The following is a 22,264-nucleotide window of genomic DNA, read 5'->3' on the forward strand; positions in this document are numbered from 1 at the left end:
TCTCGCTAGAAAATCAATTTCTTAATATAGCACGATTTAAGCACCGAATAATAAATACACTGGAATGTGTACTAAAGAAAAGACACAAAAAGTCTTACTGAGTCCGCTAAAGAAGAAATACGCTAATTGCCTATTCCAAATAACAGCAAGAAGCCCCCGATAATCTCACGTTTCCACGAGCTTTCCCTTGTTCTACAGCGAGAGGGGACCGGAAAAGGGCGACGAACCGGGGAAGCCAATGGCCACGAGGGGCTCAGTGACGAGCTTCGAGCCGAGCTTTTGCACCCTGTCTGTTCCAGCTTCCGCTAACTCGTACTTCGGATTTACCGTCTCTCCAGCCTCCTCTCGTTCCACGAACTAATAAGGACCGTTGCGTGCGTTTGCTTCCCCTCTGATCGGTCTGCAAGTTAATCATAGCCCCCTTTACCACATGGGAGATCAGAAATCGTCCCTTCTTCCCTTTCTTCGTTCTGCACGACGATGTCCGTGTAAACGTGCGCGTGTGTGTATATCTTTTGATGTCTTGATAAAAACAAAAAGGAAAAGGCTTGTCTATGTACATTCGAAGGCGATCTCGCATGATTCCGTTGATTAGTTTGATGAAACTTTTGGGGGATGAAGAGTTAAATTGGAAATGGATTGTTCATGTTTGGCAATGGTTTGTGAAATTTTTCTAATGAAAGTTTTAGTGTTCGGAACTTTGTGATCGATAAATTAGCGATTTGATAAATTAGGACAGAAAATCGAAGAGAGAAAAGTTTTGTGAACGCGATAGGAGAACTTGAGATATTTTTATTCGAGTAGAATTTTGATAGCGTAGTATATCAACCCTTTGTACTATACTAGCGACGGTTTTATTTTAATTATTTGAAGAAGAAGATTTTATTTGTTTCTGTTTTCACCGATAAAGATAACTTGAAAATTATTCCAAGAATGAATATCCATATTTTATCAATTTTTTCATTTTCTAATGTGACGTAGAATAACCTTCAAAATAATCTTGAAGAAACTAAATCTTCACGTTGCCAAACGCTTACTGTATTTATTCTTGTCTCCGATAATAAAATTAAACAAAACAGCCTATATTTCACAAACCATTGAAAATAAACCAACAATCTCTGTAGCCATCTCCACGGTGAAAATTGAATCAAAATTATGTAACAAGTCACGCGATTCCCTTCTTGAATAAAATGAATCGGAGATCCAGATCTTATGAAAACGAAAGCGCCGGGGTTTTCGTTCACGTTTTCCCCTTGTTTGTGTTTCCACCCATGTGTGTAAATTCGCGCTCGATTTAGAAACGAGCGTAATTACGACGCTGGAAGAAGCGAACGCCAACCGATGGTAGCGACGAGAAAATTAGTATTCGAGGACGTCTGATCAGACATCTAGCGGATCTACTGCTCGAGGCGAGTAGAACAATCTATAGAAAACTGTCGCGATATCTCGATTACGACACATTTTATCGCGTCATTGTTATTTATATTATATATATATTGTTTTAGCAAATGTTAGAACATTGTTTCGTAGGAATTGTTGTTCTTGCGCTGTTACGAACGTTATGCTGTCTAGGAAATTGAAATATATATATGTATACTTATACTGTTACCATATCGAGCAGCTGGCTGTCTTTATTTATCTTTTTCTTTCTTTACTATTTTACTTTAAATGATTCGTTTATAAGCAACGTAATTAGAGGTGTGTACCCCGTCACGATGATTTTGTGACGAAAAAATTTGGTCAGGAACGGAGAGCCTCTTGGAAGAGACGTCTGTGGCAGCTTGACAACATTGAACGATAAGTAGATCCAGCATCGTAAGCTTTAGCAAATTTTAGTCGGCTTGCGTTTTGATCGAATAGATAGCCTGGGTTCCCAAGTTGCTTAATCGTTTGATCATAAACCTAGACGAGAATCATCTTGTAGAAATTCTCTTCTTCCTTTTTCCCCTCCATTGTAGTCACCAAAAGCATTTTGCGTTGGGTGGCTCGATAATTCGAGCAGCATTAGTTATCATTCTTCTGCGAATGAATACGTATCCGCCATTATCGACTAGTCTCTCAACAATTATTACATGTAATTCAATCAAGGAAACTTGACCCTCACAAAGCAGATTTTTTTCTAGATTAGGCAAATCATCTAGATGTCATTCTGTAATTTGAACATTTGAAGTTCTTCCTGTCACGTGATTGATCTCTTTAGAGTTTACTGGAACAGTTGATCTTAGCTATAGTCAGGCTCAAATATTATGACTGCTCAAAGACACTTCGAATTGTCGTATAGAAACGCTTTAGAATTATGATCTCGTCTCCACAGACACTTTACGCTGCATACAAATATACCTTTAGGCTATTATTTAATATTAACGGTGCCTTATACCTGCGTTCTTACGAAACAGAATTAGTTAACCAAGCGATAGAGACGAATATAGTCCGTTTCAAATCAGCTGAGTTTCAAGGCTACTCTCCCCACCATGGCTCGAACAGACCCCCCACTCCCGCAAATTATTCGAGCACCATAGTGGGGGTGAACGACTAAGTTTCTCTAACGTAGAGGTGACGAACTTTTTAATGACAAACTGCACGAATTCTCTCGATTAGAACGATAAATTTCTAAATTAGAATCGGAAAATGGAATCGCAAATGGAATCAGATATCTTCCAATTAGATTCAGAGGAAAAGGGATAGCAAACGAAACTCTATAGTTACAGTAATATTTGCGTTACATCGTGTAGAATCGTAGCGTGTAGAAAAATAGAGGACAATTTTCCTACGACTCTGTGAGCCAAGAAAGTAGGAGCAAAGATCGCACGTAGGCCGCCTCAGTTCGTCACCCCTATACTAACCTATAGCCACACATCGTGACCTTGAGCAGCCAAAATCTTTAAACCTGGACTACAGCTGGAACGTCAGCGGCACAGTGGATCGTGAAAATGGGGGAAAGTCTACGATGTCGACGATTTTGGCCGAAACAGATATGGAATTTTGCATGGCGGCGATGACCAGCGAGAAAATGTGAAATCTTCGCAGTAAACTCGTCCGAACGCGCGTGTCGCGCTGTCAACGGAAATACCTGACCGCTTGGCACCGCTTGAAAATAGATTGGCAGCAGTTCGCGCCGTTCGTTCGGCCATCCTCGAAGCCGGCCGTGCGGAGCGCAATAAAATCGAGTCGATCTTCAATTTTCCTCCCTTTCGCGCGGAACCGAGGGCCTTTGAAAGCATCGTTTATATCTCTCTTGTGATTTTTTACGATTGCAAGCCTTGCGCTTTTATTCGATACTTCGGTGAAAAAGGGAAGAAGAGCAGTGTGTTTCGAGAGTGATAGTGATAAATGCGTTTCGGAGGGGACAGTAGGTGAAGTCTTCGAAATGTCGGTCACCGCTGGCTTGCCGGGTTCATCGAAGCAGCCTGATAATTATGGTGAGCCTTGGACTTATTTTGTGTGATTATTGCGCTAGGAGGACCGTTGATGGGGCTCTCCTCTTTGAATCTTTTTGTCAAAATAATCGTGAATCGGTGGATGTTTGTTTAAGATGTACGTAATTGGATGTACAGGCGGTTTCGTAATGTATAAACATATTCTCAATAGGTACAAAATTATGGGAATTTTTATAGAATTTTGGATTTTGTAAAGTCTATCAGTCAGTTATTTGACATTTTAGCATTATTTTTTATTTACAGACAGTTAATCGACAGTTCTAGTAAAAGAATTATTATATTTATTAATTTATTTTATTCCTGCTTTACAGCCGTTTTACACATTTTTATTTCAACAACTGAAAAAAGCTTTTAGTCTTTACAACACGATTCATCGTGCACCATGATCGTTACGAAACAACATGTACCTCCAATAAACTTCGTCCAACAAACTTCGATCCATCTTGTTCGGCTTTTCATTCCCAGTCACTCTTTCAAAGCAAATCTAAAAGTCCGGCCTTTTAGAACGTCCTCTGAAGCCTCTGAAGACATTTTCGAAATTTCGTAACGCGTCGATGATGCGCCAAAAATTCTCGCTAGGTCTAGAATCCTTCTTCACAAACAGGTGAAACCAATCATATATCTGGCAACGACACAACGATCTGTGGCTATAGCCAGAGAATGGCGATTTTCATTCTTAAAATCGACGATTTGGTTTCTGGTCGTTTCGAGGGGTATATACCGAGGCTGTTGGATGATTAATGGCGACGTCCCACGCGAAAACGAACTTCCGACTCTGTTCGAATCGGACGTACGTTAGGTCACGATCGCCAGCCAGCCTTTCTGGATCTATTTTCAGTCGCGAAACCGTGTCTATGTCGGACGGGAATCTATCGTGACTGTGCGTAACTATTCTCGTTCTACTTAGCCAAAGGTCGCTGCTGCTACCACGCCGGTGGCCACAGTTTTCCGGTTGGAATTCGTTTGTTAACTCGCTCGAACGCGCTCGTGTCACGCTTCTCGAACGCACTGCAGATGAGGCTGAAACGAAAGGCCACGGAATTCACATCGCCTAAACGTATTTCTCTCAATTTTTTTTCTTCTACCATTTTCTTTTGGTTGTAATTGAAGGAGATGAAAATTTATTGGAATATATTTTTGGTTCTTTTTTTGATAGATTTTGTGGAATTAAGAAGAAACGCGTTGAGTCAGTTCTCGCGACACTCGATGAAGATTGTGCATAGAAATAGCGTGGGTGATTTATGATTATTGAAGTGTATTTTAGTATTGTTAATTTAAAAAGAATTTGAAGGTACACTAATAGATCTTCGCTAGTAATGTATATAATATACATATATATAGAAGGCTATATATGATATGATGTTCACTAGAAAAAGACTGACTTAACGCAGTTGTCTTGGGATTCTCATTGTTGGCCACCTCTTCTATTAACGAAAGTGTTTGTGATTCTAATCATCGTCTGAAGTGTTCTTCGTTTGATTCGTGTTCGTAATCACATACAATCTTCTTCAATATTACCTTTTGGACATCGTCGTTCATCGTCTTCTAACACAAGAGTGATTAACACTTAACAGACTGACTCGTGACTCTATCTAACTGAACCTTCGTCGAGTGATTTTGATGTCATCGCCATCTTTTAACAAGATTGTCTCACGAATTAATTATATTATCTAATTAATTAATTAATGATATTAACTATCTCCAAAAGCCGTAAAGAAGCTTAACGAATAACAAAATCCAGTACGTAACTCCTGGCGCCGATCTTCTTTAACACTAATCCTCTTATTTAGCACTTTCGCTGATGCTGTCTCGCCGTCGCATATCCATTGCTGTCGTGTTTTCACACCTAAAAAGAAAATATTTCGTGCTGTTACTCTCTGAGCTTTGGAAATTTGATAATACGTTAGGTGCAATAAAAATTCTAATAAAGCAAAGAATTTCCCAAAGAGAGAGAATGAGTTTGGCAGCAAAAGTGTTGATCATCAACACGTTCTTCGCTTCTATTTTTAAAACCTCTGAATAATTCCAAAAAAGCCACGTGCCCCGAATAAGACTAATTTAAAATGGTTCTAATCCATCGTCTTCTAACTGGTTTCGTCCGATCTAATCTCGATAGACCCAATTGCGACTCGGTCTAGCTAAATGTCCCCGTTAAAGCTGTTTCTGTGGAATCTCGTGTTGAGTTGGGCCACATGATCCTGGTGTTGGTTGGCCCTTTATAAAATTATTCGACGTATTTTTAATCGGTGCGATTCGAACTCTTCGACAAAGGCCCCGCCTCCCAAGGCACACCTCCGAACAGTCCCGCTGCCGTGTCCGCGTTCTCCAGGGTAATGGCAGCGAGCCAGACGAACAAGCAAGCCCAGAACCAGGTTCAGGGAAACCCCCTTGGATTAGCCGCGGTACTCCTACAGGGAGCACAAGGTAAATCGGGTGGTGAGAGCGCACCGAGAGGGAAGTACGGTAGAATCGATTTCGAGACGACTTTCAAACTTTTATATCTTTTTATATTACCGAAGGGGCTGACTTTTTATTTTTTTTTTTTTAATTGCGTTATACATTTCGACTTTATATTTTTTCTTTAATATTACGTTATGTATTTCGACTTCATATTTGTTTCTGACTTTATATTGAAGATATTTACATTGATGTTAATCTTGAGTTTCTTCTTCGCGTAAAAAATTCTGTTTTCTTATCTTGTTAATTTTCCTCTACGAAGAGGATTTTTTAAATCTTTTCAATTATTACCATTTCAACTTTTATTTAAACCGAACTTGAAACGCGGGAGTCTATCGGGCTTCGATAGAATTGTGAATAACGCAGTTACTTTCAACGATTTATTTCTTATTAATTGTTAATTGTAAAACATCGTAAATTCCAAATAAACTGAGATATACGATCGTATAATAGGATAGATGTCAAAAAATATGTATATTATTTTTATCAATTATATAAAATATCAATTGTGATTAGTCTACTGAAATTTAGAAAGTTCAGATACATTTGTCACTCACGAAATTGAATTTCTATTATTAAGAAACGAAATTTTAGTTACAATCGTCAAAGCTATAAACTGTAAAAAGCAGTAAAGTCGTAAAATCTTGGCTAGAGAAGAATAGAAGGTTAATGTCTCCGCAGTTTGTAATATCCGTGCCCTCCTCAACGTTTTACGTGCGCCATAGTGATAAGGATAATTACTCTTGTCTTTTATGGCGTTTCCGGAACAAAAGGTCGCGGGCATTAGCCCTTGCGTTTCTACCGTTCTTTCGGCTCTCGGTGGAGAAAAGTTTTTGTCACTTCCGCCTACGCCAGTGTCGATTGCTTTAAATTTCATCGTTCGAAGAATAAAAACAAGGATAAGGAATTATTCATCTATGATTTACTTATAGATCGAAAGGTCCACCTATTTTGGTACTCACAAACTTTACATTTTCAAACTTTAAAATTCTATTTTTAAGAAAATTGAATTTATCCACTGTATAAAATATTAGTAAACATTAAGGGATATTTGCTGTTTAAACGCTATACTCTTTCGATTGTCGAAGAAAGGAAACAAAGGATCCATAAGTCAGGGATGAATTTCTACGAAGCCTGTCCTGTCCAATCGAAACTCGTTTCAAAAAGAAAATCACGACAATGTTCGAATGAACGAAGGAACCTAATCTCGATTAAAAATGTCAGAGTTGAACGAAGAAAAAGTAAGAAGATGGAAGACAAGAAACTATATAGGCACATAGAAAGCGAAGTAAATAAATGCTGAATGAAGTGCGACGAAACGAAGAAAGAATCGTAGAAAAATAATAGAAAACGTTTGTGCTCCCCCTTTTTCTTTTCTTCTTTCTACTTTTTATGTATTATGCATTCGAAATGACGTACAAAAGGAATGTGAACGGGACGAGAATAATCGAACCCTCGTCGCGATATTACGAAGCATCGTTTTTGCTTCTTTTTTATCGGTGCATAAAAGTTTCTTTACGATCGGTCCCAGCAGAGACCTGCGAAATTGCAGACTCCCTTTGCGGCTATTATCGGAAATGCGCCTTCGTGGCGCAGGATACGAGGCAAGGATACTGAAATTCAGCCAACGAGCCCTACCCGACGAATCGGTAAGATTTTCTGTCGCGGTCGAACCGTTTCTGCCTGAATCGAAAGCTCCTCGATGTTTTTAGCAATGCATGGAGGAGCAAAGTTTTGTAAAAATATTTCAATACCTTGATTCAAGGTAATTTTGTTAGTAGTGGTTCTTTCATAATGCTTAAAGGACCAAATTTTGCAACTTCGAATGAAACTATTCTAAATAAAGGGTTTTAATAATAATTTCAAAGTAAACGCAATTGTTTCGGAGGATTCGTAAGATTATTCGTTTAACATTAGAATTACGAAACATTTTTCATTCTTATAATTGCTAACAACATGCATTATATCAAAATAACTTTTATTGTAAATTGATCTATTTATTTTCCTTAAACTATCTTAAACACAATCATCTGTAGATAGTATATTTAATACAATATATTACAAATCATTAGTTCCAATGTTAAGCGAATGAAAGTTTTCCTCATTTTTTCTTTTTATATTGATCTCTGATATCTGGTTAGAACTAACTTCTCTCTAATTATCCTCCTTTAAATAACGACGAAAATAACCAAAAATAACGACGATATCAATTTTTACAATTCTCAAATGTAAATGGCCCCTCAAGCATTAAACCACTATACTGAGAAATTGAACAACGTTAAGCTCGTGTATCGTTCAAACAACAAAAGACAATTTACCAAAGCAGAAACAAGACAGAAGACCGACTCGCTAGGCAGAAATCGGTGAGTCCCTCTTAGAGTCGAAGCATGACTTGGACTTTTCTTTTCTCCCCTACAATTTTTTATCTCTTTTGGCCACGTACTTGGTCGAAGTCAAATTACCGAATATTCTCACGCTTCGCGTGCCTTAGATTTATTCACAAACCATTTTTGATGCTTGCGCTCCCCCCGCCACTTTTTGCCGTCTTAACATTTTCGTCCGCCATTTTTCACTATAGATGCGAACGTTACACAGCACCAATTCTCGATTCTCGATATTACGCACACATACACACGAATCTTCCCTTTTCTATCGAAATGGATCAAATCATTGCTCAACGAGGTCCAACGAAAAATTCGCCTGATCATTCAGCATCGCTTTTTTCATTGGAATCTCGTCGACGCTTCACCTAGTACTGTCTGATCTAGATGAAACGATCGAAACGATCGCAGAGTGTCTGACACTTTGTACTCGTTTGTTCGATCTATGCGAAGCTCGTTCACGCGAGCCACCTCGTAAACGCCTGCATTTTGCCAATTTCGCTTCCGATTACGAATTTTCTTTCATTCTTGTTATCTCCCCTATTCTCTTTTATCTCTTTTCTCCACCCGTTTCTTTTTTCTTTCTCTCTCGTTCTCCTCTTTTTTGGTATTCTCTCAACGACAGCTCGTTGCACTCTCGTAGAAGTTTAATTTGCAAATGTTGATTTAAATAGAAATATCTGTTCGAAGCTTCTCCTGAATTTTATCCTCACATTCACCATCTCGTATTTATATTTACCTTGCCCAACCATTTAGATATTTAGAATTCATTTATATTTTTATATATTTATTTGCCTATACATTGTAATACATTACAAAAGACTTAAATCTTCCATGATAATTATATTCGACACCTTTCTACGTTTGTGTATACCGATAAACCTAGCCCAATGGTACATTACCATTTTCCTGCGAACCCTAATTTCCTTAATATCGTTGATGATAATTATATTCAATTTCTTTTCACGTTCGCGAATATCTACGTATCTAATCCAATAATTCGTTACTATTTCTGCAAATGAAACCTCGGTGTATCCCACGAAGAATAACTATCTCTGATAATAAAGCTGCCCGACTTTAAAGCAAATCCAATCGAATTCTATTATGAATCTTCTATTATTGATTCGTTCCATTCAAATTCATTATCTTAAAATCTATCGCTATTATCAACCTCGATACATACTGCTATAACGGTTAAATAAAACCATTGGAACGTACCATTTTTTTATCCTCATTATTAAAAATTACCCTTAAAACGATTGTCTTAATTTGAATTTAATTTGGATAAAGTTATTTGCATTTGAATACATACGAGAGTGCAACGATCGAATCATAACGATACGAAAAAAAGCGACCAAAAGCGACCGAGAGGAAGCTGTTCGGAGGCTGACAGTAGCTCGTCTTTTGGTTGGTTGGTTGCATGACTAGCTGGCAGCGCAGGAAGTGCTAGCAGCAGTGGTAGCAGCAGCAACAGCCAGAACAGCCAGACTGGCGCTTCACCATCCTCGCCAGCGGCCGTCTACATCGGCAACAACCACGTGGCGACGCCCATGGTATCGTCGCGACGCTACGACTCATCGAACAACGGTCTGTATACATTTCACACCTCTAACTGTGGCTATCTTCTCTGGTTACCTTCAATTTTTCTCCCCTTTACACCAATGCTGCTTTCACTCTTCCATTCCACTGTCGCAATTTATTTATTACAACAGTATTTATTACAACAATTATAAAACAGTGCTATTCGTAGATGAAATTTTTCATGTGACCTATCGCGGGAAGAATCTTCTTTTTAATTTTCCTATGTACAAAAGTCTTAGCAAAAATCTTTTAATTTTCTGTTCTTTTTCTTTCTTAAATTTTCTTATTCGGATGAGAAAGTTTTATTTCTATTATTTTTCCTACCTTCGAGAAACGTATTTGAATCCGTTAAGTGGAAAAGACGAGTTGACTCGTCGCTAAAGTTTGCCAATATTTTGAATATAATAACGTCATTTAGAAATTCTCCATTTTACAATACAGCACTGATTTGTTATATATCTTTCTTCTAAGCTTTCTTTCATTCATCCTCTTTATTTTCACTTTTATCAACTTTTGGATCTTTTTGATTAGTGGCGATCATTTCTATTTAATGCATCGTTAATCAAATATTTAACTAAATATGGTCGTTCTAATTTCGTTAGAAATTAGGCGAGAAACGGAACTGTAAGTGACGATTCGGTAATTTCTTTCGCGGAGCTAATGAATTTCCAGGATTTCGAATGAAAATTGGATGTTTTGAGTTCTCCGCGATCGAGTTCCATGGAATTGCAGAGAATGTGTCACGTTGAATGAAATGGTCGCCGATAATGCATTTCATTGTACGGAAACGCGCTTGCTGCCGCATTGTGCGGCTTGATTGATTCCCGTAATAGCCAAAAGTGCATTTATCGCGGCGAAGCCTGTAAATCAGGCTGCCATTTCGCAAATGGAAGACACTTTCACGTTACATTGGCAAATAGCAGGCTAAAAACGTATCTCACAACGTTCTCACAACATTCTCCAAACTCGATGTTTCGATAATTCTTCGAATAGTTTACGTCAATGTTAATTAAAATTCGACGACAACGTGTTTTACAATTGGCTTCCAATAGAATCAGCATAGTCTCGAATATTCAAAGTGATTAAAACTCGCGTCACAGTTCCCTCAAGTCGCATCCAAAATGTCTAAACCCGAGATCGGTCCGAAATTATCTTGATGTTGTTAAAACTGATTTTAAAGTGACCCAAAATTGGTCAGAAGAAATTCAAGCTCGTAAAACCCGAAGTAATACGAACTGAAATTGATTAAAAATAAACTAAAGTTGCATAGACTGAGTCTACTAGATGAAGAATCGATCAGAAGTAACTGAAAGTCGCACTATCTCAAAGTAGTTTAATTAAGAGTAATTCAAACTTTCGGTAGCTGCAAGTGACACAACTCAAAATTGTCTGGAATAACTTCAATTGACGTTTAAGTAGCTCAAACTTACCTAAAGATGATTCAAATTATTTCAGATTCTGTTTCTAAAGTCATAGCGTTGATAGATGCTTCGCATCTTTGCGCCAAAAAGATCTTCGATATTGTCAAGTTACAAATTAATTCCCTAAATTGCTCCGACTCTACGATTTTGCTCAAAAACGATGCATTAATCTTTCATCTCTTCGGCTTAGCTCCATACAACATACTCAGCCAACCAACCCGAGCCATATACCGCTTTGGCCAGAGGAGAAACGGCCTTTTAGCCCTTTTTCACCCTTTTTATTTTTGCATGAAACGGTGTTCGTTGACCCGTCTTCTCCCCATGTGTGTGTTTCTCTGCATGTTCCGGTTGCTCGCATCGCTGGCATGCCGCCTTGAATTCCAAATGCATACGACTCCAAAACGAATCTGGAATGAAACCATAAAAATCAAAAAAAAAAAACAAAAAATGGAACCAAAACATATCAGAACTGGAGATTCGACGCGTGGGCGGTTCTGGATATATGCCACTCGGTCAAGCCGAGTGGTGCGACCCAGAAGATGGTAAGAAGAACACCAACGCCGGTAAGGTCGCTGAGAAGTCGAAAAATAAGATGGACGAGGAAGCCTGCTCGAAGCTTAAGCGGTGTTGCTTGTTGTCGTGAAGTTTTTCGAGTCTCGCGACGCTGCACGATCAAATAATAAAACTTTTATCACCACCGAGAAGATTTTTCTTCGATTCTTTCACTTTGTCCAATTTTTTTTTCGCTTCTTCGAGATTCTTCTACCTTTTCAAAAGTAATTAAGATCCGTTCAAGCTCGAATAATCGTGTAGTCGGTAGGAAAAATTTGTGTATTTTCATTCATTGCGAGAAGACGAATGTTTATGCAAATTTATGTCTTTGTGCATAATAAAGAAATGGAATCGTCATAATGTCGTAACGAATACTACGTTTTCAATATTTTACGTATTTTTGCCTAGCGCATGTGTTGTGTGCGTTTTCGTTTTGGAATCTCTTAAAGTAAATACATAATTTACCGCAGTTTAATTATAACAAATAGAAAGACAATTTTTCGGATTGTCTTGTACAGAAGACATAACAGTAAAATCGAAGACTAGTTTTAACATATCAAAGTATTAAGTATGCAACATTGTGTATACTCGACATCGAGTGTGAAATGGTTAAAGAAGAATCGAAGATGGTTTTTTTAATTTGAATATAGACACCGACTTAGAGAAAAATTTGTTAAATATAACTATTGAAAACTGTTAGTGAAAGATCAATTTTGTAGAAGTTTCTGAGAATCGTACGGTGTCGCGAACAGGCTCTCCGCATGTCTCTTGTTTTGCTTTTTCAAAATCGTTCCTTTTTTGGATATTCCCAGTTTATGGATGCCATAATTTTTTTTCTTAGTAGACCTCGTTGAATTGATCCGTGACACGATAAAATTATCCTTAATTTCCTCCATAGATCTTTAATAGAATTATACGTAATAATCCTTAGACTGTTGTCAATGATTGACAAATTATTAATAATATTAATTATTAACATCAATAATAATATAATTATCAATAATTCTAAAGCTCATTTATGAGAATTGAAGTCAAAATTTCAATTTTCATCGTGTCATGGGGTTTCTGTCGCGAGTAGTCACAGTTTTATTTTGGACGGCATCCCGCAAGTAGTAAGTATCGATTTTGATCGGACAAGGAGCACATCGACAGGCACGCAACGTCGTGGAGGGACGTCTCGCAGCGTTTGACCTTCGTACTACTAGAATCTTCGTGAAAAATTAATAATCCCGATATTCTAAGATACTTCCTCCTCCCTTTTCTTACATCGAACAAACACACGCTCTGACAATCGTCGTTGTACGAGACGGAGCATGCGAACCGAACAGAATTCTCGCGAATCGAAATTGTCTTTGTGCGTCCCTCATTACTCGCCCTGTATTATATATCGTCGTAGAATTTAATGCGCAAGCAGGCGCCCGTAAAATATCATTTCCCCATAAAAGAAATGTTAAAACGCTTTACAAATATATTTTGTTAGTACTAAAATTCACACTGAAGGTTAAATAGATATTAGATGATTTAAAAGAAGGTTAAACATTATTTATTGAAATAATTCTTTGAATTGTTCACAGTAATTATTTGCTGTATCCTACTTGTAGACAAATTGTAGGCACGTTAGAGATTTGTAGATTTTTAATTTTGACAACTAAATGATATTAAACACGCGAGGAAATATTTTCATTTCTTTTCGATGCTCAATTTGCCTGAAAAATACCTTCGACAATAATGAAGAGTTTTATAAACTTTGATATTAGGTGTAATTATCATCGATCGATTTAGGAAACATCCTATGTCAAATCCAAGTCCACTGAAAAATAAGTAAAAATTCGTTTAAATTACTTCGTAAATGAAGCACCTTGTACCCTTTCGCAGTAAATTTAATTCTATTAATTTAAATATAATTTCGATTAATGCAGAAAATATTCTTCGTCAAATTCGAATGCATTAAAGGGTCGTCATCGATCAAATGTTATTGACAAGGAAAAAGTATTATTAAGGGTTAGGCAATAAATCATGAAATATACCAAAAGATCGACATAGAAATGATATTTTACCCGCGTAGAAACATTAATTAGGCTGTCGCCCACGCTATAAATCCACGTGTAATCCATGTGTAGGCGCAAACTGTGAACGTACCAATAAACTTGTGAAACCCGATACGTTGTGTTGTATGAGAAACGAAACGAATTATCGGACAGGCTTCGTAGTTAATTACATTACTTTAAGCTAGTCTGCTGGTAGAAGAATGTTTTTTTTTAATGGGCAGCAGTCTCTCGCCTAACAAATTACTTTCCTTTTTTTGTTAAAAAGATACAAATAAAAAACGAATGTCGTGCGTAGGAGGTGCAAGTTATAAATGGTTCGAAGCTTCTACTTTTTTATTGGACGCTTCTCGTAACATACATATAGTATGCATATGAGGACAATATGCTTTTATCGTCGTATTGGCGATGCTGTAAAAGCTACGTATCTCGTTCTGCGTATCTATCTTCGTTTCCATTGTGTCGTTGTTTCTGTATCGATTACTTTTTATTTTTCTTTCTTTTTCTTACGCTCCGAAGGTGAAAGAAACCTGATATATTATATCTCGCGTGCACATCTGCATTACGTGCACGCGTATAAGGTGATTCATTGACAATAATTGGAATTTTAAAAAGGGACGAATCGTGTGAAACGTATGTCTGATCATTGACAATCTAATACTACTTCGAAATCGATTTCTTACTTTCTTTTGTTATATTTTCTCAATCGAATTTAAATTCCTTATTATGTGTTCTACATTTAATACGCGTTAATTATTATGAAGTAACTTTTTCATAAATTTTGAAGTACATGAATATTTGCCAAAATTTGTATTTCAATGGAAAAACTTAATATCCTTGTTCTACGGCAATTTTATTTTATAATATCCTACAATAATATTATAAAATAATATTGCATTTTATAATACTATCGTATTACTACTCTAATAGTACAATACGTCACTTTCTATAATGATATTATAGAAAATTATACAAAAAAAAATTCTTATATTAAATATTCTACGACATTCTGTAAAATTTTCTTCCAAAGCTAGTCATTCAAATAATGTCGATTAATAATTAAATCGATGAATCACCTACGGTGCATCGTAAGATACTAACAATGGCTTACAACGACCGTTTGCGATATCATCGTTTCAATCACTAGAATCGAGCGCACCGATTCCTCAGCCAAGTTGATCGCGCTTACTCGAGCGTAACGAAAATCGCGCGTGTCAAATGCGTTCGAGAATTCCTTCAAAATCAACGCGTTGCGTCACGTCGTCTTAACGTGGCACAGTGTCAGGAAAAGAAGCTTACCAAAAGCAAAAATGAAAATCTGTCGCGAAAACGATAATCTCGAAATACCAGCGAGAACGAAGAATCTCAAAGGCACGTTGCAATGAATGACAAGAGGGAAGAAGTTGCAGCAAGAAGAGCAAATGCTTTCAAGGACGAGATGGGACCTGAGGAGACGGTTAATCCTCTTGCGCGGGGATTAAGCTCCGCGACGTTTTTCTTTTTCTCTCAACATCATTCTCTCAACATCATTTAAAAAACACAAAATCATAAAAAAGTAAGAAACAAAAGCAGGAAAAATATCAGTAGTGTTCGAATCGACAATTCTTTGCAATTATTCTTTTTCTGAAAAAAAGGAAAAAGAAAAAACTGAGAAAAAAGAACGAGAGATACCCCAAACGGATAACATGATCGACAAAACCGGAAGTAATCGCCCCGCGGACCTTAATCTTCCGCGAAATCACGCTTGAAACACGCAGGAAGAATTTTGCTGCGATAAACGAGCCGTATAATTGTTAAAAGTAAAGAAAAAAAGAAAGCAAATAAGAAAAGCACACATGTTTAAGAAAAAAGAAGGGTATCTATATATAAATATGTGTATGTATATATTATATATATATTGCTTGTAGAAATAAGAATCGTGTGTCCTATCAAGACCTGCAGCCAGCTCTCGACGAACTCCCAGTGTTCAGGTAACGGAAGAACCTATCTCACTCACATCTCTCAAATCTCTCTCTCTCTCTCTCTCTCTCTCTCTTTCTATATCTATATTCTACATATATCGATTATGTCTATTATCTATATCTCTATTTCATTCTCTCCATCATCGAACAGATCAGCGATATCGTCTATACGAGAGGAGAGAAACGCTTTCCTTTTCGGGATGCCATTGAGTACTATACGTTTTTTTTTTTGTTTTTTCTTTTTTCATACATCACGAATTTTTCGTAACGTGTATTATACATATCTGTTGTCTCGCTTGCTCTGATGCGCAGTAGAGTAGTTACGGCACTGTGGTTACGCTCACGGTGGTGGTCGCCGGGCTAAATAAAATTCTTTTGCTTTTTTTCATCGTATTATACGAAATTACGAATTAGAAGAATGATCAAAGTTATCATGATCAATTAATTGTACAACTAACCATATTGATGCTTTTATTTATGAATTTTTTGCAACGCCACTAGGAATTCAAGTTGAATATATCTTCTTCATAAAATTTGAAACTCGCGCGGAAATTCTTCGCGCTCTCCATTCGATCATTTAAATCTTCCATATCGTGGGTGAAAGGGAAACGAAGATTATTACCACGTGATAATTATATTCGAACGATTGATTGTGGATGATGAAAAGAAAAAAAGGAACAGTTATCGAGGAGTTACTCTTCAAGGAACCAAGAAGCTTCTAGCGGTTATGAACAACGAGAGAACAACGGCAGTATCATTTTTTTCCTCGACGAGCTCGTCGAACAATCGATATTTTTTTCTTTCTCGTCGCCGGTGCGACGAATTTTCGCAGGTCCTCGAAATTCTCGTCGTTGCCGCGTCGAACATATCGAACGACCCTAACGACGCGACCATGGAATCTAGGAGAACAAGTTGACTCAAACGACGTGTGCAACGACGAGACACGCTCGATCGCCTCCATTTGACTAGATTGCACCGGTTTGCATCGTTTTTTCCTTCTTATTGTCCTTCTTGTCTTTTTGTTTTTTTTTTTTTTTTATTGGATAAGTATTCGTCCTTTGGTCACTATGAAGGTATAACTCTTTTGGAAATCGGTGCTTATCAAATGGAAAAAGGGAGCTCACTTTGGAGAATAAAAATTCGATTCTCAAATGATCGTTTCAAATAATCTTCACTTATCTAAACTTCTTTGCTAACTGGTCTGAATTATACTTTTATTGTGAATAATAATATTAAGCGACATTCTATAGAAGATATTTTGAAGATGTAATATAATGTCTGGAAGGAATTTGTCTTTATAAGATCATTTGAGGATCGTTGTCATTGGAGTCTGATAGAATCACGATAGAATATTTTTGATTAGTTGAAAAGAGTCGTTGAGATAGAGATTGTTGGATGTGAATACGTGAAGGTAATGTGACGTTTTGATTTTTGAGACGACTCCAATGGGTGATATATCGTTGTATATTATATATACCTATATATTACGTATTAAGAAAGTACGTGATAAGAAAGTCTTTGGCGTAGGACGTAGAAGTTGATAAAGATTCGTGCATGTGACTGTTGTGCCGTACGATGTGTCGGTATGAGCCCTGATCGTTTTATTTTATTTTGTTTTTCGTTGAGATCGATCGGGCGCGCCGATCGCGCCGTCCCTACAGATCGATAATCTGTTGACGATTCCAGCACGCCGTCAGGAGATCATCAAGATGACCGAGCAGCTGATCGAGAGCATCAATATCGGAGATTTCGAGGCGTACACGTAAGTGACACGATGATGGATAAATTTCGGGGAAATATGAAATTAGCAAGAGAAGTCGTCGGAAAAATTGATTACGGTATCAAATTGTGACGAAAAAAATTTATCAAAGTGTGAAAATGTCAGTAAAGAAATTTCATTATGGCGTCAAAATGACATTGAAGAGATTCTTTATGATACAATGTTTAAAAATGAAACGAATCATTGTATTAACAAAATTTTAGAGAACAAATTTGTCAGAGTAATGAAAGAATAATGAAAACTGCGTTTTCATATAAAAGGTGACATCATATAAATTTTTCTAATTAATTTAATTATAAAAATTGTATTTTAATATAGTTGATACTGTTTTATCGATAATTATCGATTGATCAATATTCTGCTTTCACTGCATCCCAATGAAGTTAGAATGAAGGATATTCGGATTCTAATATTTCCTACGCTTGCAGGAAAATCTGTGATCCACATCTGACTGCGTTCGAGCCAGAGGCTTTAGGTAATTTAGTCGAGGGAATGGATTTCCACAAATTTTACTTTGATAATGGTAATTATGACTCATTTGCATCACTGTTAATCGTACCGCGCTGACAAAGCACCGCACCGTTGTGTCTACGTTGTACCTCCGTTTCGTTTGTTCCACTTCATTGCTGTATGTCGTGTCATGTCCTTGCTTTCTTACCCCCGTACGAACGTGGCGTAATCGCGATGTAATCGCGTTTCTTATCCAGGCGTTAAAATCTCCGATCGATCGGTGCATTGGTCGTCGAATTTCACGTCGATGCAGCTTCTTATTGCACTTTCCATTAATTTTATGAATCTTTATGTTTAGCATAAACACTGAACGCACAAAATTTCTTTCAGTCGATAGCGTTTTTACCAAAATATTAGTTACAGAAGTGTTTTAATATCGTTCTTTAGAATATTCATATTGTTCGTTCAATGCTAGAATAATTTCAAAATGTACATCTCTCTCTATGATTTTTGAAAAATCTTATGTGTTGTCAATTATGAACGATAAAATGCTCGTAGATACGAATGGAAATTAATAAGACACTTCTTTTGCTTGGTTTACTTTTTTATCCTTTTTTATCGTTGAAATTATCAATGACAGCTTCAGTGGTATATAAACGAACGTGTATATTCACAAATAACGAGCGTTTTGCTTTTTAAACACATAGCAGTTCTGGCGAAGCACTGCAAAGCCGTGAACACGACGATCCTGAACCCCCACGTGCACCTGCTGGGCGAGGACGCCGCGTGCATCGCGTACGTCAGACTGACACAGTACATGGACAAGTGAGTTATAGTTGTCTTCAAACATACCATCTTCCTGTACGCCGAATTTATTTTTGAAATTTACGTGCGGTCAAAAACTCGTCAAAATGATCAATTCTTAATTTCTCATAGAAATTCTATAGATCTATTCTATATATAGATATTCTTGGAGATGTAAACGGTTTTGTATGAAACGTGTTTTACTCCGTGCATTATATATTTTGTCATACATCTTCTCCTATACCGAATTTCTTTCTTACTTCATTCGTTCATAATTAACTTAAGGTTATTCAATTTGAGATCCCCTTGAGTAACTTCACCATTAACAAAACACGTTGTAAACGTCATACGCGTAAGAATAGACAAATTTGTGAAATTCTATGAACATGTGATTGCGTATTTTGCAGACAAGGCGTAGCGCATACCCACCAGAGCGAGGAGAGCCGCGTGTGGCACAAGAGGGACAACAAATGGCAGAACGTGCATTTCCATCGAAGCATGCTCACAGGGCCATCGCCATTCTCCTACAGTCATAAGTAAATCAAGGTGGCGGAGGAAAAAGGAATAAAGGGGGGAAGTAGAAGAAGGGCCGATGTGTCGGTGGACGCTCATCGCCTCGACGCGTGGAACGAACCAACCGTGCAAGAACACGCGATTGGAGCACACTCCACACTTCAATCCAAACACACTTCTCTCGATACCGATAAATGGATAAATATGTAACAAGATCGTTTATCTATTTATTTATTTATCGATCTACAATATACACACATATAGAACACGTACATACACGTAGACACGTGAACACGCGTATAGTTAGTATTAAGCGCGACAAAATGGAAGGGAACGGGAAAAGCGAGAAAGTGTCAAGATAGACATATGTTGAGGCTCGCTTCAGTACCTGCTCAGCGTACTTACCACGAAGCACCGTGACCTGTGCATCGGCCTCGATAGGGAACGATTTCCGTGGATTCGTGGTGATTCGGAAAAGAAGAGGATGAAGAAATAAGAGACAAGTTTTATAGCTGAAGAAGAGAGCTGCGTGTTACGAAGAGCACTGTTCTGTCTTTGGTACGATGAAGATGTTTCATCGGTGTAGGGTACTGTTTGAGATACTTGAAGGCTTCTTAAGTGTCGTCGGTAGTATAAGATTATTTGTCAGATGCTTGAAAGAACAAAAAAAAAAAAAAGAACATGGTAGAAATACGTCTCTAGAGGCGTCAATAGGCATGAGAGATTTGAATAAAAGACTAGCAAAGAATTTAAAAACAAGAACCATGACTGAAAACAGATAATTCTATAAGATCTGTAAAACTAAACGACCGTCTCAATTTCCAAAAGAAAATCGTATAGTACCAAGGAACAATTTTATTCCATCTATATTCGTCTAATATTTGAGAGGAACCATCTTAACAACTTCCTAAATTAAAAAGGATCGAATCCAAAGATCTACCTAAACAAGAAAAAGCACATATAAAAATACCCATAAAAAATACCTTAGATAAGAAATTAACAAGAAGAAAGAAGGGACAGAACAAGCCGTCACGCAATCCTGAAGATCAGAAAGACAAGAGAATCGAGATCTAAGAAGGAAGAAAATCTAGGAAAGATGGAAAATGGGGCGAAACGGTGTTCCATTGGCATCGATGCCGAGCATCGTGAAAGGTCATCGGTGAACGTCGAACGGAAAGGACGCGTTTAACCAGGGAATGGAAGACCGGAAGTATATATCGGTGATTGCACGGAGAACCGAATATAATCGTTGAAATGGCACACACGGCGAGAGAAGATAGCGCGATCGACGAAGGAGATGGCGCCGGCACGTCGGCATCCAACGCGTATTTAGTTCGTACGATAGTCGCTGTACAGAACAATCTTCCATTGTAACTTTTTTCTTCTAATTTTCGTTCTCGTCTCTCGCTACGACGACACACCGGGAAAAAAGAAAAGGCAAACCAAAAGAGAAATCCATGAGTAGATCCGCGCGCGCGCGTGCTCTCTCTTGTAAAACCGCACGATGAATAAGGAAACACAGACACGCGTTCGTTAAAACATTTTCTAAAGTGTACCTGCTGTATCGTTGATAATTTCTAATCGAATGTACGAAAACGCGCATTCGTTCGTTCTATTTAATTCGCGAGGAGTAATATATATATACATATATATGGAAGTTAGAGTTATTTAACGAATTGTTTCCAAGAAAATCTTGTGTGTAATTAGTGGAGGGATGAAAAGCAGAAGAGATTAATAAAAGTTACAAACTGTTAGTATAATTAATAAACGATAACGTGTAATTATAAACGATACCGTATGTACGCTTACCGAGCGTCGAGAGTATGCTCGAAGCGAATGGGCTCGAATTGAACGATATGCTTTCGACGAAAGTGGCGAACAAGGAAAGCTACTCGCTAGAGATGATTATCTGGATCGGTGCATACGCTCGCGTATACACACGTATAACCATACGCAACATAGAGATTACGCGCGATAGTTCGAGAATTATAAAAAGAAAATTGGGGAGGGGGGTTAAAGTGAAATAAATTACCGTAAATGCGAAATAAAATTTATTTTGTAATAAGTTATATTAAACATTTTTCAGTATGCGTTTTCGAAAGATAACTATTTTCTTTTTCTTTTCTTTCTTTCTTTTATTTCTTTTTTTTTTTTTTTTAATTTTCCTTAAGATAAACGAGCTAGTTTGTCGTTATAGTCGTAAAATAAAACGTATTTTTCCTGAAAGCGAAGTCCGTAAAAAGGTGAGGCCCAGGGCTATAGCCCCCCAGCTCCCCCCTTAATCCGCGCTTGTCCGAGAGGGAGAGAAGAGCGATGTTTAAACGTTGTTACCTCATCGTCGTAAGGCAGTTTCGCGGCTGGTGCGACGCATAAGTTGGGCGCCGCGACGCGCGCCCCGCCAGTTCCCGCGTTACGTTTCATTTTACCAAATCGATCTCGAAACGCCGAGTGCTCGTTGCCGAGCTGCCGTCGAACACAGAACCACGAGACGAGCAAAAAGTAGAATGAGAAATGAAGAGAAATAAGGGAAACCCTTGCAAACCACGAAATATACAGGGTCAAAGAAGAAAATGGTAAAGAAAGGAATGATCGATAGAAATTTTACCGAGTTCTATTAACGAAAGTGGTTTCGTTCGTTTGTAGCTCGGTGCGCATTGGCCGTGCACGAAAGGATCGATCCACTTCCTGGCGTTCGTCGACGAGAAAGAAGATGAACGAACGAAAGGGACAAAGTAAGAGCAGGATAAAGAAACAGAAGTCGCGGCGCAGCGGCGAGAGTAAAGTAAATATAATATCTCAACGGACATTGTTTAGAAACACGGGGAACTTAGGTGATCTGCGATCGGACACTTTTTTCGTCGGATTTATGAACACCTTCGTTC

General features: G+C 37.8%; 1 protein-coding gene across 35 annotated transcripts in view; it reads left to right on the forward strand.

Moving 5' to 3' along the window:
* The window catches only part of LOC126867306 (calcium/calmodulin-dependent protein kinase type II alpha chain), a 147,116-nt gene extending 127,054 nt beyond the window's left edge, over positions 1–20,062 (forward strand). For 8 of the 35 annotated variants that reach the window (XM_050621630.1, XM_050621632.1, XM_050621633.1 and 5 more), the window contains 6 exons: positions 9,704–9,862; positions 15,782–15,844; positions 17,522–17,597; positions 18,044–18,138; positions 18,773–18,890; positions 19,277–20,062. In XM_050621630.1, the coding sequence (XP_050477587.1) occupies positions 9,704–9,862; positions 15,782–15,844; positions 17,522–17,597; positions 18,044–18,138; positions 18,773–18,890; positions 19,277–19,409 (644 nt within the window). In that variant the 3' untranslated portion in view covers positions 19,410–20,062. Of the gene's footprint in view, positions 1–5,708; positions 5,862–9,703; positions 9,863–11,744; positions 15,845–17,521; positions 17,598–18,043; positions 18,139–18,772; positions 18,891–19,276 lie in introns of those variants that run through there. The other 27 variants (XM_050621643.1, XM_050621647.1, XM_050621650.1 and 24 more) reach the window with 8 other exon arrangements.
* The last annotated feature ends 2,202 nt before the right edge of the window (positions 20,063–22,264 follow it).

Source organism: Bombus huntii, chromosome 7 (assembly GCF_024542735.1).
Source record: "Bombus huntii isolate Logan2020A chromosome 7, iyBomHunt1.1, whole genome shotgun sequence".
In the NCBI taxonomy this organism is placed as follows: domain Eukaryota; kingdom Metazoa; phylum Arthropoda; class Insecta; order Hymenoptera; family Apidae; genus Bombus; species Bombus huntii.